Genomic DNA, 20,263 nt, shown 5'->3' on the forward strand with positions numbered 1-20,263 from the left:
GCCCAGCATGCTCTCTGCTGGTGCCAAAATACCCTACCCTACCAAACCCCGCTAACCTCTGGAACTGTCCTAGAGGGGTAAGGTAAGTCCCGTATTTTGCTTCCTCTGTGCATGTACTTGTTACTCCTTTAAAAACACATACAATACAGCACATTTTTAAAGGGGCTCTGGGGAGGGAGGTAATATTCCTATTTTATACCCTATGGGATATAAAATATTGACAGCTTTTAAAAACGGGATTCTCCTTACCCCTACAGGCCCTCTCCCGGCTTCAGAAAGATGCTGTGGTGGCTGTGACGCCACCGGCAGAGAGCATGCTGGGGGCTCACACAAAGCAGGGGTTGGAGATCTGCAGCAGGCCTGGGAGGTGTGGACCTAAAAAAGAAAAAAGTTTTAAGTTAACACGCCCAACGTCCCCTCATACCCTGGTTACTAGGGGCACTCAGCACACAAGCAAGCATCTGCACAATCCTTTCGCAGATGGCGTCTGAGATCTCAAAGAATTTGTTCGACCACCAAAGTTAACCTTTCTGCAGGAATCAAAACCATTTCCTTAATTAGCTCAGCGTGAACAAACTCTGACCCTTCCAGCTTTATGCTTTAACCTGGATCCTGTCACAACGCAGTATGGTGTGTGCCCCTCAAAATAACCAAGTCAGATGACACAGTGCCAAAGCACAGCGACAGTGGCATGCTTTGTTCATAACAAAAATGAACCCCAAGTGGACCAAGTGAGCTTTCAGAAGCGTTTCTAATGAGAGATGCCAGAGTCATAAGACATGTACTTAATAAGGAAATATTCAAGCATTAGGGGTTGCAAAGAAAGAGCCTAGCATTTTCTCAAAGTCCTCGTTTAATCTGGGAAAGCTAAAGGCAAGGTGAAAGACGAAGGCTTAACGCCAGAGGGAAAAAGACACCATTCAAATGAGTTCCAATTTTCTCCAATGCCCGTAAGGTAAGTGCAATGAACAGGCACAGAGCATAAAGTTCAAGAAAGACATTATTTCTTTTAGGGGCAAAACCAGTTTGGTATTTTTAAGAAACTAGAAAATTTAAACCCAGCAAATGATTAGAGAGCAACTTCTGAAAGCCAGCACAGTTCTTTTAAGTATCAAAAAAGATCTCTCAGATAATACTTTGAACATGATCCCTTTCAAACATTCTAGAGAGCAATAACATTTCCCCAAAAAACACTAACAATTCAATTTCATGAGGTTTTAAATGAACTAAAAACATCATAAAACTCAAATGCTTATATAAGATTTCTGTTCTTAAAGTTGTTTAAAATTACAGATAAGCAAACTTTTTAATATTAAATCTTTTTAGGGAGTCCTGTCACATTAACTCCTTTTGAGAAGCAAAGAATCATTCTCTAACAACTTCCTGTAATTCAAGATTTAATGTCTATGTCTAACAAACAAAAAAGACAAACCCCAAGAAAATAAGCTAATATTGGGAATGTCTTTATCATGGTGGTTTTCCTTCCTTCTCTACAGATCACCTTCTACAGCGCACGCTGGGCCCCACGCTGTGTGTGTGGTCAGTCTCTGACTCCCACCGTCTTGGTTACAATATGTGATTAAATCAAGTGTTAGTAGTCATAACCTTCTCCACCACACACCTCCCGCCTCCCCATACCAACACTACGGATTCCAAATCAAAGAGTCAACTGTGCACAAGAATGTAAAGTATACTCAGTATTTTTTATCATAAGCATCAAATAGAAATAAATTTGTGGTTAATCTCTTGCACTAGAAATTCAATTAATCAGACCACTCAAATCCTTATACATTCAAATCAAGGATTTTAAACAAAGACACCTAGTAAATAATTTCTAAGCCCCTTGGCAATATTTTAAATACGCAAAAATTCAGGTAATGATTAAAATATTTTAAGCATTAAAAAGGCATCATTTCAAAGCATATCATTGTTCTTATTTAGGAGTCAGAAAACTGACACAGTATCTCAGTTTCCCTCATTTTATTTCAGTTCTAATAAGCTTTTCAGACTATTTGAGCTGGTTCTTAACACAAACATCCACATCCAAATTACAAGTTTGCAGTTGTATGGAATTGAGTTTGAATGACAAGACTTTACAAGTATTCTTGCACAGCAGATCTCTGCAAATATCAAATTGTCTCAAACTTTCCTAAACTCCTTTTTAAAAAATTAGAATACCTAGAGTCTTCCGCATTGAAAAAATTTTCACATATAGAGAACAGGCTTAGTAAATAACATTTAAGATAAATATTTTATGAAAATAAATATAAGTAAAGTTTTTCCAGTGATTTCTGAAGAGTCCTAAAATCCATATAAATTAGGACAAAATGAATTACCAACTTCACAGTAACCATGAACCCTTCAAACTTTAATCCCATGTGGTCTCTAATGACTGTCCGTCATGAGTGAAAACTGATCAGTGAGGAGCTGAATGCATGGGGCCAATCAGGTGCTCTGAGACTATTTCTCCCCAAAGCCTCATTTTCATGTTCACTTACGTGAATGCCACCCCAGCCATTTATTTATAAGCTGACACTCATATCACACAAAGTGGTTGTGGTGATTCAAATAACTCTCAACATGACTGCTCCAGAACTGGGGGCGGAGGTAGCAGCCAAGATCCAATATCACCTCATCTGACTAAGAGATTTCATCCTACTCTTGCCTACATAGGATTAAATACAAATAACATCAAATTTACATGTGAAAAAGACACTTAGTACTGGAATATATACAGCAGGTCCTCTTTTTGTTCATCTTCATTTCATTATAACTCTGATGAGCTGTCTTAGGAACTTAACGCTTGTTTATATCAATTAGCCTGTGGTAAATAAAACTGGTTTTGTTATATGTCATCCCCCTTAGATTCAAAGAACCTATCAACAATGTTAAGTGAGGACTTAGTGTATTTATAATTGGTGGCTTACTCCAAACATAGCGCTGAGCAAGCCCAACACCCCAGTGCAGTTTATTAATTACAAAGCTTATGGGAACAACCAGCAACCATGACCTTTATTTTAAACAAAGAAGGAAGAAAGAAGTCGTGGCCCTCCCTGAGAATCCTCTAGCACCAAATCAGTAACACACGCCTTTTCTTGCTGAGCAATCACTGCAGGAGAGGGCTGCCACGCTACGCACTCTCTACTGACAGGTGAGAACTAAACCAACAGGAAGGAGCAGCTCCTCTTAAGGGATCGCCCGCTCTACATCCATTCTCTCTCTAAGTAACACTTCACTCCTCACTCCAGAACACTGAAAACACTTGATAACAAACTTCACCGTTTTCACTTCCTTGTCCAATGTTACACTCAAGTAACAAAGCTGCAGCTGGGTGGTACTGACCTTGTGGGGAACAAAAAGGAAGAAGAACTATAAACAGAAATACTAACGCTGCAGGCCTGGCTTGAGGGACTATGGAAAACAAAAGACAACGCTGCTTGGCAGAGAAATGAATCACAGGTAAGGCGGCGTTTTCCCTATCAGCTGGCCTTCTCCGGGAGGTTTACAGATATACTGAGCCCTCATGTATCTTTGCTGGAAGTATTACGGAAAACTCAGAACATTACAGTAATACCTAAACAATGTTATGACTTTGGCTACCCTCATGTAAACGTCCTGAAGAAAATAAGAAACTGACTTTTAAAGTATTTTAAGAATAGAATTTTATTATTTAAATGTAGAAAATATTACACATTACAAGCTTCAACAAAAAGTAAAGAAGCAGATCTCTTTGGCTTGTATAATAAACAGAAGGTTAATCTGTAGCTAATGCAAACATTGTATCAAACTATTACTAAAGTTTTTTAAAAACTTTACCCAGTGAATCACTTCCACTGAAATGTTACTTTGTTCAATATTCAATAAATATTTATTGTGGATCTTATGTGGGCGAGGCAATATGCTAAGTGCTCAGTGTACACCAATGAATAAAACTGGTGTGGTGTCCGCCCTCACAAAGCTTAAACCTAAAGCACACATCGACAACATGATCTTTGGCATTCCATGGCCCAGGCACTGTGCTACTATCCACTTTGTAGGCTTAGCTTTAACCTAAACACAATCTACCTGCAAGATAGGTGCTTTATATCCCAACTTCAGAAGTAAATAAAGTTAGGTTAGGAGGATTAAGTGTCTTGCCCACGGTCATGAGAGACCAACGGATGGAACAAACTGATGTCAAGGTCAAGCTGTCGACCCATGCACTGTTCCATCCCTAATCTCAGTCCCAGAAAAGCATCTCAAATTCTGAATTAGCCATGTTCAAATTAATGTGCACTTCCTGCCCCACCACCAGGACAGTTTTAATACAAGAACTACCTAATATTAAAATGGTGTATAATGATAACTAACTCATTGTGTATACACATGTATGTACGCACAAAGAGTGAATGTAAATGTGTCTCTCACACCTCCCAGCATTATCTATGTAAAGATCGCTAACAAAAAATGAGAGGATAGAATTACTTATCCTCAGTAAGTTTCCATTTTAAAGAAGGAATAGCAGGTTCTTTTTCCTTTTTTATGGAACGCTTCGTGAATTTGCGTGTCATCCTTGTGCAGGGGCCATGCTAACCTTCTCTGTATCGTTCCAAGTGTAGTATATGTGCTGCCACAGTAAGCACAGATAGCAGGTCCTTACTTTTATTCCGCTTCGGAGAAATTCAACTTGGGGTAGAGAGGGCAATTTCAATAGTAAATGGAACCTAGAGAAAGCTGCTTTTTCTGCAGTTGTGATTTGTTGTGATCAGCTCTTGGGATGTAACCCTATCAAACCAGGAATCAGAAAGGCATTCCAAATGCTCCTCTCCCTGCTGCTCACATTTGGCAATGAAACAAAGAGGGAAATTGAAATCTTGAATAATTTGGTCCCCACATTCACAGCAGTAACGGAGATGGGCCTTCTCCAAGATAACTAGTGGCAAATTAAGGATTTAGCTATTCTACATTCACAATCAGTACTAAGGACTTAAACTGTTAGGGACGTAAATGATACAAGAGCACACTCATCCATGCAGAGCCATAACAACACACTGAGCCCTAAACAGTAAACTGGATATAACCATAATATTCCTAATGACATATCCCCAACTCTGAGGAATGTCTAGACCAGGTATAAATTTAATAACTTCCCCAATTTTAATTAACCAAATAAGAGCCCAAATGAATCAATGTTATTTGCTCAAAATAATACTTGTAATAATTATATATCCTACCTGAAAATTCATTTCATATAACAACTGAAGAATAGATAACTATGTAACTCAAAGAAACCAAAATCATCCTTTTTCTATTGTATGAATGAAATTCATTAAGAATCCACACAAAATTGCCATGTAGAATATTAAAGGAACAGCTTCGATTACTTACCTGTGAATGAAGACTTAGGTATGAACTACTACAGCTAGACCCAGACCAGAAACTCCTGGGTATTATACTAAATGGAAATTACTAATCTCAATGATCTTCTTACTGAGCATTCTCAGAATCCTGGATTATTTCTAGAAAGCAAATTAACTCTATTATGCTAAGGCTTGGATTTCTATAAAAATGGCATTTTGTTGTTTTTTAGTGAAAGCAAGAAAGAAATCTTTCTTTGGGGACAAAAACTGAATGTCTTCCCCCACATCAATCCTATTCAGTGTTCTCCAAAGAGGACTGATATCCAAAAAAGCCACCGTTGTCTGTCCTTAGAACCTACACTCACTGAGTGAAGGAACTAGATCTCACATTCTTCAGCCCCCATTATGATGCTGCACCCAGCAAAGAACACAAAGTAAGTTTTCAATAAATGCTTGTCAAAGGCCCTCATTACAACCTAAAACATTCTTAATTGCACTCTGGGATATAAAGCTCCTTGGTGCTACTGACTCATTCAAAAACAAAATTCTCAAAGAAACCAAGTCACAGTGACCAGAAAAGCTATGGGAGTGCAGCAGAAGGAAGGGTTGAGGGTGGTATGCTAGGCTCTTGCCGGTGCAATTAGTGGAGATCAACTCCAACTGGCCAAGAAGAGGCCTTCACTGAGGGGAACTCTGACTCCACTGGAAGCAGCATCAGGAGAGCTCAAGGACCTGTGCACTCCCTCCCTCAGCTCTGCAATGTTCCAATCCTCTGCTTTCCCTGGCGTCCTGCCCCAGCACATCAGCCTACCTATGCCCTGCTTATGCCTGCCCCAACCCTCTCTCATTGAGGCAATTCTTGACTCATCCCATTAGCTTTGCCCTCCCTGCTAGCTACTCAGTCTCTCAGTTCATCTTTTCAAGCCAGCCCACAAAGATCATAGATTGCCTTTCCACATTACTGTTCTCTTAAAGAGCTAAATATTTTGCCAACTGCTTTAATATTTAGTTCAGAAACCTAAGGTATAAAGCTGCCTTATTTAATTGATGATCCCTCTTTCTTCCTGCTTATTCTAAGCATACACTACTCATAATTCAACTTTACCTCTCCTGCTCTCATGCCTCTGCTTTTCACACATTCCACAGATACTTTTGCCACTGTAGTCAAATGAACCCAGGTCTCCCCATCTGTAAATAAGCCCATCTGATGAACACTTCCTAAGAGAATGAAAGCTTCCTAATAGAACACATAATTCCCTTCCCTTGAAAATGCTACTTCCAAAAACCTCAGTTCTGTCAGGAACTCAGTTTTTTTGCAACATCATAGCTTTCACCTACCCCTGTGAAAGTGCAGGTCCTAAATATACCTACCAATGTAGGACAGAGAGGCCTTACGTATGTGTTTTGATGGTTAAGTGTTAATAAAATGGAAGCCATGGATCCTATCCCCATATAACCTATCACCCCAATAGGGACACCTTTGAGTGAAAAGGGACACTGTTTGATAGTTTACCAGAACAACAGATGTAAACCTGGTCAACAGAAGCAGCTATGTTTCGTATCATGGACTCAGAATCGGTGAGAAGACAATCAGGGCATAAAATCCAAAGACCCTTCTTACCCAGGATCCTCAGTTCAATACACTGGCATTGTGCTAGTGACGAGTGGTAGTTGTCTCAAGTCCACCTCTCAATTCCTTAGTCTCTGGTATGTTTAACACTGTACTCTTAGCTAACATGTACCATCAAGGGCAATTCTTTTTACAGTACCCAAATATACCTATATTCACAAACTCACCGTGGCAAAAGGATTCATTCTAATCAGTGGTATAAACAAAGAAATACATTTTAGTTACACCGCAAACAAATGAAGATAAAATAATCAACAATATTTCAAAGCTACTGGCTTTTGTTTCCCATTGCTCCACTTGTCATGCATGGTATTTCCTGTGGGCAAAACCAACTCCAATCTCTTTTGTTTAAAATCTTGCAGAGGAAAAAAAAAGCATATTTCCTTCTGTTCATCCTTTCCCCTTACAGCTTGGGTAAGCTGAAGAAGAAAAAAACAACAACCTATAATTATTCTCTTCTATTAGGTTACCTTTTCATAAATAGTACTGAAAATCAAGGGAAGAAGAAAGCAGATATCCAGATGATAACTACATTCCTTCCAGTAGTAAATATTTCAGTATCACTGTTATTTTTATATAACTATGATGTGTGCTGAATACAGAACTAAAAAAAAATAACACCAAAAACCCCCCATAAGGCATAGCAGTGTGTGATTTAGAAAAAGGCACCCTAACATACTGCACCCTAGCCTCTTCCCACATTGCTTCTGCATACAGCTTTAATGTGTTGTACTAGACCAACACTGACAACAGAAGCTTCAGCTTTTATTGCTGTTAATACCGAGCAATTGCTATAACTCAGCAGGAACCTCTGCCCTGGACTATCACATTATAATCAGCATTTCATAAACAACGCTGTTCAAACCTGAAGGCACCGGCTAATGTGCACAAATTGTACCAAAGGGGCTCAGGTTCCAACAGGTAAAAGAAAAATCTCTGCAATTTTATCTCACAGCTGTGTCTTTTCCAGGGTGCACTGGGGTTGCATGGGGTAAAAACCACACCAGACAGTGACCAGGAAAAGAGCAGCAGCCGCAGCCACTAGCAAAACAAAACTCTTCAGGAAACACGGCCACCGCCCAGGTTTTCAATGCCAGTGTGGCTTCTGTAAAAAATATGAGAAAGGAAACATGTAACAAATAACGAAGCCCTCTAAAAATGATACAACTGTGTGTTGACATAAAATCTGAATAAAAAGCACTGGATTTTTACAAGATTAAACTGCAAAGCCATCTTGCAAAACAAGCAAGGAAGTTGAAAGCAGTTTACCAAGTGTAAGCCTCGGGAGTAAACAGCACATTTGACTTTCTTTCGTAACAGTAAGCATGGGCTGCATACGCAATAATTTTTTAGGAAAGAAAAATAAATGGCATGCACTTATTAACTAGATTGGAAAATACTAATTCGATATTTGGGGCCATTAGAAACAAAGAAGATGCAGAGTTAAAGATCTCTTCAGACTACTGCATTACTTTTCTTTAGACTGAAATATCACATACAATGAACTGTCAAACGTTTCAAAGGGTTTTGGAAATAAGGACAGTCACAGACACTGATAAAATCTCTACAAATTAGGATCAGGATTTCTCTACACCTAAAACTAGAGAGTGGTCACAACCCTTCCGGTACAGGGATCCCTTTTTAAGATCTAAATGTTTCAAAAGATCCCCAAATAACAGTACGTCAGTAGTATTTCACTTATCAATTGCTTTATTGAGGAAAATACCTAATAAACAGGGTTTAAGTGCATATTATCATTAAATAAGTAAATTTTAAAAACCACAGCAGAATATTAATACATTTGAAAAGCAGTTGCACAGATGTGTGAGGTGCATTTATTTAAGACTGAGAATGTTCACTTGCAGACCTTTGCAAAATCTCTACAGATATCCAGGGATCTAAAACCCCTAGTGAGGGGACCACTGGTCTGAAACAAAGAGGTCATAGCGGGCAACATCAATACTTACGGACTCTGGGAAAGTTTTTAATGAGAAAGTACTACAGCTATACCATCCCTGAGCCAGACTTCCAACCTCCACTAGTGGGAGACCCCAAAAAAAGATTCAAGATACACTCCACTAAAACATCTGAAATATGTAAGTAAGTTAATTATGGTCACCACCAAAACCAGGCTCTGGCCCATTTCCATTCCTTTTCTCCAGTCATCAAATGCCAAATTTACTTTTCTTCAGGCTCTTCCCACTGGCTGAGAAGAAACAAACTACTTCAGAAACTCAAGGGAATATCGGAAATTGATGTCAAAACACCTATGGAAGGAAGAAAACTTTACACACATTATTCACAACATGAGCTTTGTAAATCTAAGTGTTACAAAACTGGGAAGATAAAACTGGTGACTGCCTTATGTGAGAGCTCCAGCCACGAGGGAGCGTGAGCACTCAGAAGGTAAGCTGGTTATGAAGTCAGTGCGACAGACGAGCCATCGTAGACAGCCAAAGGAGCTGGAGAAGGAGAGGTCCAGAGCAGAATGAAGAGCATGTGAAAAAATGCTTACCAGTTTGAAGTCTTGGATGCTACAGATGAAATACGGTGTGTTTGGTCTCCGACTCTCGATATACACACAGTCTTTAAAAGAAAGAGAAATTTTTAAAACAATGGCATTTACCTTTAAGGGAACAAAGACATAGCCCATAAAGCCACTGCATACATACATAAATGACAAAGCACATACATACATTTTAGAGAAAAGCTTTTCTCAAAGGTAATATTAAGTTACTAGTAATTTTAAGCTAAAGGGAAATAGCCCTTGGGTTCTTTTTTTTACCCCTTTTCTGTTAATTTAAAGAACTTGATAAAGCCTCAGTTATTGTTTTCAGGGTCCCTGAAGAAGGGGAGGAGGAAACCCCATGGGGTTATCCACATTCAGTTGAAGTTACTTGCTCAAATTTACCCACCAAGACAAACCCTGAATATCTTGCTACTAAGACAAAATCCCGAATAACTTATTCAAACAGATGCCTCAATTATTATTTGGTGAGGAAAGAAGTGAAATGTAAAGACGACTAGCTTGAACATGCCATTACAATGATCTTTTCACTTAAACCAAGAAAGAGAATGAAGATTAATCTCTTGTGGGCAGCACTATAAATTTTAACCTAAACACATTTAACTCTCTAATTGTAAAGAGAAACAAGGCAACCAATCAGAGGTGGAATGAAGTAAAGCCAATCACATTTTCCTCGGGAAGAAGAGCACTTTCTTACATCGCATCTGACCGGGCAGGGGCTGCATAATTATGTTTGGAGCCTGCAACCGCTGCAGTCTAAAGGCTGCTTTTTAAAATGGCAAGCTGATGAACAACATAAACTGATGCACAAAAACAGATCCAGAGACAGAGAATCATCTGATCAGACTGTCAAACCTCAGAGGGAAGGTAGGGGAGGGTGGGGGGAAGTGCAAGAGATCAACCAAAGGACTTGTATGCATGCATATAAGCCCAACCAATGGACACAGACACCAGGGGGGTGAGGGCATGAGTGGGGGAGCAATGGGGGGATAAGGACACATATGTAATACCTTGATCAATAAAGAAAAATAAATAAAATGGCAAGTTGAGATACAGTTTTTATAAAAAGCAGTGATATTAAAGGAAGCAGTGGTTATAAAGAAATATAAAGACTCTTCACATTACAATCCAAGGTCATTGTAAAGTTTAGGGTAAGAAGGTCATGTATTATTTACTGGGAAGTAAAAGCATCTGCAGGCAATGAAATTTTCTAGAGAGTGGCCACAATGCCCACATTGAAAACGTCCTTTGTTTTATCTTTCCTGTTGATCCTTCATAACGGAGATGTCTTAGAATGCCTCAGATCCTTGGGGACTCAAGCAGATTCCTCTACGGCCTCACTTCATACATGTTAAGAGTCAAGAAATAGCAAAGGAGCCATCCATCCAGTAAATAGTCCAGTCCCACCACAAGTGCTAGCAGACCACTAAGAGACAGATCATGAAGAAAGTCCTCACTAAAAGGACACTTCCTTCCAAAAAACTTTCCGAAAGACATCAGAATTTTTGTAGCCCAAAGTCATTCCAGAAAGAGAAGGATTCATTCAGGCATCCAGAAGTTCCCAACTGATTTCTCTACTCAGATATAGACTCAACAACAGAGAATCAATCCCTGTATGTATGAATGAACTGTTGACCAAGCTTTTCTAGCCTGTTCCAGAATCCAGGATGCTAAATAACTCCGTTCAACATTCAGGCAACATCCATTTAACATGCTTACTGACATAAGGAACAAGAGAACTCTTCCCACTGTGGCACATATCTCTCTTCCTCTCTCTAATTTGGTACTTAGGTAAAAACAGAAGAAATCCACCCCGCTGGGTGACTCCGTGGACTGAGCACCATCCCATGCACCAAGAGGTAACAGGTTCAATTCCTGGTCAGGGCACGTGCCCTGATTGTGGGCTGGATCTGCAGGGGGGCGTGCAGGAGACAGCCAATCGATGATGGATGTTTCTCGCATCGATGTTTCTATCTCTCTCTCTTTCTATCTCCCTTCCTCTTTCTCTAAAAATCAATAAAAACATTTAAAAAAACACACACAGAAGAAATCCATTCCTATAGCTCCAATTCGCACAATTTTGGGACACCCAAGGGTCTTATTTCCGTGTCCCAATCCCTATTGTACCAGTATGTCAAATCTCTAGATATCAATTATTTACTCATCCCACTCAACCGGAACACAAATGACAGTGTATATGTCCTCTTCTTCCTATTTCATACATAACACTGTCATATCTACTATTCACTGGCTTCAAAATTAATAGGTCACTTTCTTAACTAATGACTTACCCGTTCTTCAAGCCCACGTAACAAAAATTTTCCATATCCTATGGTCTGATCCCATACCACACCCACCACATCTCATCTTCCACTAGGCTGTATTCTACCAAAAGAAACACCAAGCCCTAACTAGGCTCAGTGCATAGAGCGTCGGCCTGCGGACTGAAGGGTCCCAAGTTCGATTCCGGTCAAGGGCATGTACCTTGGTTGTGGGCACATCCCCAGTAGGGAGTGTGCAGGAGGAAACTGATGGATGTTTATCTCTCATCAATGTTTCTAACTCTCTATCCCTCTCCCTTCCTCTCTGTAAAAAATCAATGAAATATATTAAAAAAAAAAAAAAAAGGAACACCAACACCACTACCTCCATTCATGCCAAACCCTTTTCACTCCTTCATTCTGCCAGCACCTGCAACCTTTTAACGAGTTACCTCCAGCAGCAGGGAATTCTCATGGCTCCTCTATACAGAAACATCTCCTTTTCTTTTACATAAAATTAGCCATTTGCATTGCCTGTTGGTTCAGTTATTTGGCAGTCAGACGGTCTGCACTGTCCACATGACTATGTGTGAGCTTTGAGCTCAGAGAAACTTACTCACTTTGGTGTTCTCTGCAACCACCAAGAACTGGTGTCTGGCATTCAATATGACAGATGCTTAGATAGTGAAAACTATGGGCAACTTTGTTCTTTTTACATAAAGAAAAGCTCTACATATACTTTTCATAATCAACAGAATCATTACTACTATAAGCCCTCGTACTGAGACAAAAAGCAGTTATTAATTTGTAATGGGGAAAAACACTTTCCAGAAAAAAAAAAAAGAGAAAACCTGTATTCTCTCATTTCTCACTGCCAAGTTACGTTCAGGAAAATGATTACCTGTGAACACACCTGGATGTCACCGTTAGAGAAGGGAACCAAGGCCAACCGTGAAGAAAGTCCTCACTGAGATGGGAGGGGGTGGGGGGAAGCGGGGAGTAAGAGAGAGTAAAGGGAGGAAAATGGTGATGGAAGGAGACTTGACTTGGGGTGGTGAACACACAATACAATACACAGATGACATCCCTTTGCTTAAACCAGTGGTTCTCAACCTTCCTAATGCCGCGGCCCTTTAATACAGTTCCTCACGTTGTGACCCCCAACCATAAAATTATTTTCGTTGCTACTTCATAACTGTAATTTTGCTACTGTTATGAATCGTAGTGTAAATATCTGTGTTTTCGATGGTCTTAGGCGACCCCGCTAGCGATTCTCAACCAGTGGGTCGCGACTGTAGAGCTGCTGTGTAGAGCCTAAGACCATCGGAAAACACAGATATTTACATTACGATTCATAACAGTAGCAAAATTACAGTTATGAAGTAGCAACGAAAATAATTTTATGGTTGGGGGTCACAACGTGAGGAACTGTATTAAAGGGTCGCGGCATCAGAAAGGTTGAGAACCACTGGCCTAAACACTTATCTGCAGTCTTATTGGAAGCCTCCTCACACTCCTGACTTGAGAAACACTGCCATGAGGGGATAAGGCAGAGAGAGCAGATTCTCAAATCTGACATATGGAATTAACACATTTACTTATTAATGACTTATTACTAGATAAACAGTCACTTCTTTCTGTTTAAAAAGTTACCATGGGCCCTAGCCAGTTTGGCTCCGTGCATAGAGCACTGGCCTGCGGACTGAAAGGTCCCGGATTCTATTCCAGTCAAGGGCACAATGCCCAGATTGCAAGCTCGATCCCCAGAAGGAGGCATGCAAAAAGGCAGCCAACCAATGATGCTTTCTCATCATTGATGTTTCTATCTCTCTCGCGCTTCTCTCTGAAATCAATAAAAATATATTTTTTAAAAATCTTGGCTTTGCGCCGAAACCGGTTTGGCTCAGTGGATAGAGCGTCGGCCTGCGGACTGAAAGGTCCCGGGTTCGATTCCGGTCGGGGGCATGTACCTTGGTTGCGGGCACATCCCCAGTGGGGGGTGTGCAGGAGGCAGCTGATCGATGTTTCTCTCTCATCGATGTTTCTAGCTTTCTATCCCTCTCCCTTCCTCTCTGCGAAATATCAATAAAATATATTAAAAAAAAAAAATCTTGGCTTTGCTTCTAAAGCAAGAGTGCTTTTAAAAATAAATAAATAAGTAAATAAACAAGTTACCATGGCAACCCAAATTGATCCAAAGCTATAAATTCACATGGGAGTCCAATGCCCAATGCTAGTGATCTGTTACTGTATTAAGTGAGCTCTGTAACTTCTCTTTATAACCCATAGAAATCAGGGGGATCCAACTAAGAGAGAATATACTCTAAGAAACAATTTGGAATTTAAGTCTCACACACACAAAAACCTATTTAATCCTCTTAATGGTTTTCAAAACAAAATAAGGCCAAATACTCATAAGAAGTATTCCCCTTATCTCATTAATCAAGCAGCTATTTAAGAAAATAGCTTTAGATAGATGTCTATAGCTAGCCCCCAAATAAAGCTGTTTATTTGGAAAGGGAAAGATGAGAACTTGAATTAAGAGCAATGTTAAAATTTCAGTTGGATTACATGCCCAGTAATCGCTTAAAGCCAAAATTATTTTCTAAGAATTTTCATGCAATTTATGAGCGCATGGGTTGTCGGAGCTGGTCTCAATGATCCTCAGCCTGAAAATGCCCCTGACCAACACAAGCACTGCAGACACCTTTTATTTATTTATTTTTTTAAAGAGCTTTTGTTTTTTTAAATCAGAAAGCTAGCAGTTCTGCAAGAACTGAGCAAAGCTGATGCAATCCATTAAGTGCATAATGCACATTTCCAAAATTACCCATATGAAAATGTACATTTATCAGACTGAGCTAACAGCTGCTGCAGGGCAAATACATATACATATATACATATATATATTTTAAATCTTAAAATCAGCAAGCCTGAAATGGGCTAGAAAAATAAGAGGCTATTACCATCTATGTCCATTCTGCCAAACAACACATGATAACTAATTCTTCCTTTACAGGGGCGTGGGAATGAAACCGTGGGTCTAAGTTAAGACTTATTCTCTACCACCTAGCCTCTGCCTGGGAATGGGCCCCACGATTAAATGACCTCAAATCCTGCATCCATGATTTGGGCAATGACACTGAACAGGGGTGTTGCTGGCTGTTTCGCAAAACCTCAACGCAGCTTTGTGTCCAAGAACCTATTGTGCCATCTGCAAACAACAGAGCACATGCTCAGCTGAGGAAGGAAGTCAGCCAAAACGTAAAGGGAATTCTCAAGGCAAAGAAAGCCCTACTTTTTCAACGCTCAGCAGATCAGCAGAAACAGAGCAGTGATTTTCAACCAGGGCGCCACAAGAGGCACACTGGGGCGCCACAAGGGGCACACTGGGGCGCCACAAGGGGCACACTGGGGCGCCACAAGGGGCACACTGGGGCGCCACAAGGGGCACACTGGGGTGCCACAAGAATTTTTAAAACATGCAATAATTGACTATTTAGTCAGGGCACTGACCTCTTTCCGCTTAGACTGTCAAATTAAAAAATGACAACAGCCAACACAATAGCCATCTGAAGTGAATGAAACAAAATTATACCTTTTTTGTTAGATCAGATTATTTTTTGGTGTGTCACAGAATTTTAGGAATTAGTTCATGTGTGCCATAACATGAAAAAAGTTGAAAATCACTGAAATGGGGGGGGGGGTAGAAGAGAGTAAAGGCAGGAAAAATGGTGGTGGAAGGAGACTTTACTTGGGGTGGTGAACACACAATACAAAAACTTTGTGTTTCAGTTACCCCTGAAACCTACATCATTTTATTAACCAAGGTCACCCCAAAAATTCAATAAAAATTAAAATGGGATTTTTAATTAATAATAAGAAAAAAAATTGCGGAAACAGAGCCAGAGCACAGTCCTCTCAAGGGTAAAGGCACAGCCTGGAGCATCGGGCAGTCTGTAACCCTGAAACACAAAGAACCTGTCAGCATCCTTCCTGACAGCCTCCTCACACAGCACAGTGGACACTGACTTCCCCACTGACTGAGCGGAGCAGCACTGTGAGCCAGCATTAAAGCAGGGGTCAGGCAGCGCTCAGCCACAGTGCTGTCCCTTAAAGAACTCCCCTCCCCAATGAATGCCCTTCTGCCTGTTCACCTTTGAAATACCTTCTCATCCTTTGCAAAGCATGGCCAGTGCCACTCTAATGTCATTTCCAACAGAAAACATCTACTAGTTGTAAAGAGCGTGCATGAACACAGACTTTCTCACAAATTCTGCAGAGAGCCAGCGGGGCGGCAGAGCGGTGGACAAGGAGGCCGACCCTCAGGACTGTACTGCCCTTCCACTTTCCATTTCTCTTACAAGGAAACCTCCCACCTGGACACTGAACCCCTCAGTGAGGTGACAGCAGGTTGGTCTAATAGTGCAGAACAGAAACTGCACAGGTATCTCACTAGTTAAACCGGGTGCTCCACATTTCCAACATACAAAACAGGAGTGTATGTATGCATGCACATGCTAGAAATACTGAATTCTGAAACCCAAATCAATCCACAAACGCTGCACGCCTCTAGCAGAGCTCTCATCTCTAGCCTCGCCATCTGTACAACGGTCAAACCCATCATCCCTCACCTCAGTAAATAATATTCTACATGGGAAACACTCAAAAACTATGTGAAGAACAAGTAAATTGAACCAAAATGTGCAATCAAAAAGAAGTTACACAAGATCCTAGCAAGAAAGCTGCTCTGCTCTATGAATAAAAAAGTAAAGAATGATGCTTTCTAATCAATATTTCTTTAAGAGATAACTCAGTTGCAGGATGGCCCACTTTAGTTTTCCGCCAGATTCTTTGTGAGGAAGGGACACTCACAGTCCATCGTTCAGTAAGTAAAGCCCTCGTGCTGACCCTCACCCTATGTTCTGAGCCTGAAAAGGTCAACAAAATTGGCTGTTCTTAAAGTCTAAACTCAGTGGAAAAGAGGTCTCAGGTAACATATCTCCTTGGTTCCTTCCTTTTTAAACTTCATGAAAACTCAATTCCATGTATTCCAATGTCTACAGATTCCCTACTAATACTACAAAGCTCACACTGGCTTTTGTCTAAAAACAGAACACTATCTACTTCCAGCTAACACTGATCTGCCTTTATCCTCATTGCTAACAGGGAATTATTATGCTAACAGGGAATTAAATTATGAGAAAAACCAAATGTGTGTGGTGGGGGAGGGGATAAGCAGGCCATAACAAACAAAGGGATTTTTGTTTAAATTTCCCTTCTCTCCTCTAGGAGCTAGAAAATCTTCCAATGCCTCAAAAGCTTAGACTGAGCCAAGACTACCTTTCTAACTTTAAGAAGTTATGCTGATATTCTGGAAGAAATGCTGCAGCAAGACCTTCCCAAATCAATCACATTCTACATGGACTTGAAAACTATGTCAAACATGAAAAAGCCAGATCATCCTGCCAGCAGTAGCAATCTTATTAGTTATGCTGATATGCTAAATGTTAGCCATGGTCTGACACTGGCATCACACTCTCATCACCACATTTTATTCTGAAAATGTTCCTTGAAAAGCTCTCTCTGTAACCTATATGGAATCCCTATTATGAGAAAGGATTCTAACCAGTTTAACAGCCAAACTCCATTAAGCGATGTGGACCTCTAATAATTCTAATTACTGTGTTTGTATGGAGCTCATATGCCATAAGAAAACACAGGGAATTGAAGGGTGGGAGGAATCTATTTTAAAAATCAGTGATGGCCACCTGCCCCATGAAGCAAAGTGTCTTAGGGCACTAGAGACATGAGGAAAGGAAATTCTAGACCACTCGCACTCTTGCTTCCCCTCCGTAACTACCATTCTAACGCCTGAGAAGACAGGTAACAACCCTACTCTCAATTCAGCGAGCCCTATAGAAAAAATAAGTAAATTCTGCTATCAAACCCGTTAGGCAGAGGATGTTTAAAAGGAAATGCCGACAGGCCCTTCACACAAAAGACTACAGCTGGAACATGACTGAAATGCGTACACTTAGAAACCAATGTGGAGAAAACGCCAGCACTGCTCAGAACACTCTGCCCAGTATTCACAGGCAGAGTCACCAGGGACAGGGAGGCTGGCAGGCAGGCTCTTCTCGCCCCATATGGCTGACAACAAACAAATTGCAAGTCTGATCTTCTGGTGGCACATCCTGCAGAGCAGATTTCAAGCAGCACTGCTTGCTCCTGTTCCGAAAACAATGAGCTGAGAGCCTGGGCTCCACAATGAGCGGCTCACCCAATTTGCAGCGCTCGCTGGAAATCCACAGGAGAGCTCACAATGCCTGGCTATCATTCTTATTTGGCAAATGATTTTGTTATAAACTGGTATCATAGTGAATCCATTTTCCTTATGAGTTTTCTGCTACTGTTTAATGGACTGTCAGTATAATTTAGATTTCATCTATTTAAACTCATTCAAGCCTGGCTCCAGATTGTACAGTAAATGGAACATATTTCTGTTCAATGAAATTAATGACACTTAATTTTTGTCTGCAGTTCTCAATTTTGTAAAAGCAACTATTCCACAGTGCAAGCATCAAGCTACAAAATTTCCACGCCAATTAGTTTTTTTGTACTTTATAAGCATCCACACATTTTGTAAGCCTTTCTTATAAGACTAATGTAGATATTCATTTACTATTTCTTCCCATTCAAATATTTACTACCAACTTTCCAAAAAGTTAAGACTTAAATTATAACTAAAAGCAGAGAAAACAAAATTGTCTGTCTGAACAGATGCTAAATTACTATGGATTTTTTAAGCTAGCAAAACTAAAGATTCAAACTTTCTGCTATATATATATATATATATATATATATATATATATATATATATATATATACACACACACACATACATACATACACACATACACACACACACACACACACACACACACACACACACACACACACATATACACTAGAGGCCTGGTGCACGAAATTCATGGCCGGGGGAGGGGGGTGTCCCTCAGCCTAGCCTGCACCCTCTCCAATCTGGGATCCCTCTCACAATCCAGGACTGCTGGCTCCCAACTGCTCGCCTGCCTGCCTTCCTGATTACCCCTAACCGCTTCTGCCTGCCAGCCTTATCACCCCCTAACCACTCCCCTGCCAGCCTGATTGATGCCTAACTGCCCTCCCCTGCAGGCCTGGTCACCCCTAACTGCCCTCCCCTGCAGGCCTGGTCCCCCCCCCCACCAACTGCTCTCCCCTGCAGGCCTGGGTGCCCCCCCAAACTGCCCTCCCCTACAGGCCTGGTCACCCATAACTGCCCTCCCCTACAGGCCTGGTCCCCCCCAACTGCTCTCCCCTGCAGGCTTGGGTCCCTCCCAACTGCCTTTCCCTGCAGGCCTGGTCGCCCCTAACTTCCCTCCTCTGCTGGCTTGGTCACCCCTAATTGCACTCCCCGGCAAGCTTGATCACCCCCAACTACCCTCCTTTGCAGGCCTGGTCCCTCCCAACTGCCCTCCCCTGCTGGCCTGATCGCCCACAACTGCCCTCACTTGCAAGCCTGGTCCCTCCCAACTGCCCTCCCTTGATGGCCATCTTGTGTCCACATGGGGGCAGCCATCTTGTGTGTTGGAGTGATGGTCAATCTGCATATTACTCTTTTATTAGATAGGACAGAGGCCTGGTGCACGGGTGGGGGCCAGCTGGTTTGCCCTGAAGGGTGTCCCGGATGAGGGTGGGGGTTCCCTTGGGGCGTGGGGTGGCCTGGGCAAGGGGCCTGTGGTGGTTTGCAGGCCGGCCACGCCCCCTGGCGACCCAAGAGGAGGCCCTGGTATCTGGGGTTTATTTATCTTCTACAATTGAAACTTTGTAGCCTGGAGCGGAGCCAAGCCTTCTGATTGCTCTGTGGTGGCAACCATATTTTTGGGGATTTATGTATCTTCTATAATTGAAACTTTGTAGCCTTAAGTGGAGGCCTGGGCCAGCCAGGGTGTGCGGAAAGCTTGGCTTCCTCCATCACTGGGGGCAACCCTAGCCTCCTGCTTTTTCCAGCTCTGTGGCTGCCGCCATTTCTGTTTGGATTTATGTATCTGCTATCATTGAAACTTTGTAGCCTTGAGTGGAGGCCTAGGCCGGCAAGGGCAGGCAATGGTTTCCTCTATTGCCGGGGAAACCCAAGCCTCCCTCCTGCTCTCTGTGGCCGTAGCCATCTGGGTTGGGTTTATTTGCATGTTCGCTCCTGATTGGCTGGTGGGTGTGGCTTGTGGGCGTGGCTTGTGGTGTAGTGGAGTGATGGTTAATTTGCATATTGCTCTTTTATTATATATAGTGTGTGTGTGTGTGTGTGTGTAATGTATATGCTATATAATATTTCTTACACACTATTAGATGATTTCCTTAAACATTTCAAATCAGTCACAGTGCAAACATTAAGTGAAATTTATTAAAAGTAGACTAGCCCTAGCTGGTTTGGCTACATGATTAGAGCATCAGCCCACGTATTGAA

At 41.3% G+C, this 20,263-nt stretch overlaps 1 protein-coding gene across 4 annotated transcripts in view; it reads right to left on the bottom strand.

Moving 5' to 3' along the window:
* RERE (arginine-glutamic acid dipeptide repeats) overlaps window positions 1–20,263 on the bottom strand; it is a 400,567-nt gene that overhangs the window by 212,474 nt on the left and 167,830 nt on the right. For 3 of the 4 annotated variants that reach the window (XM_080658266.1, XM_080658268.1, XM_080658267.1), the window contains exons 3-4: window positions 9,485–9,555; window positions 250–375 (exon numbers count right to left, since the gene is read on the bottom strand). In XM_080658266.1, the coding sequence (XP_080514392.1) occupies window positions 250–375; window positions 9,485–9,555 (197 nt within the window). The remainder of the gene's footprint in view (window positions 1–249; window positions 376–9,484; window positions 9,556–20,263) is intronic. The other variant, XM_080658269.1, reaches the window with a different exon arrangement.

This window comes from Plecotus auritus, assembly GCF_963455305.1.
Source record: "Plecotus auritus genome assembly, chromosome: 2".
Lineage (NCBI taxonomy): Eukaryota > Metazoa > Chordata > Mammalia > Chiroptera > Vespertilionidae > Plecotus > Plecotus auritus.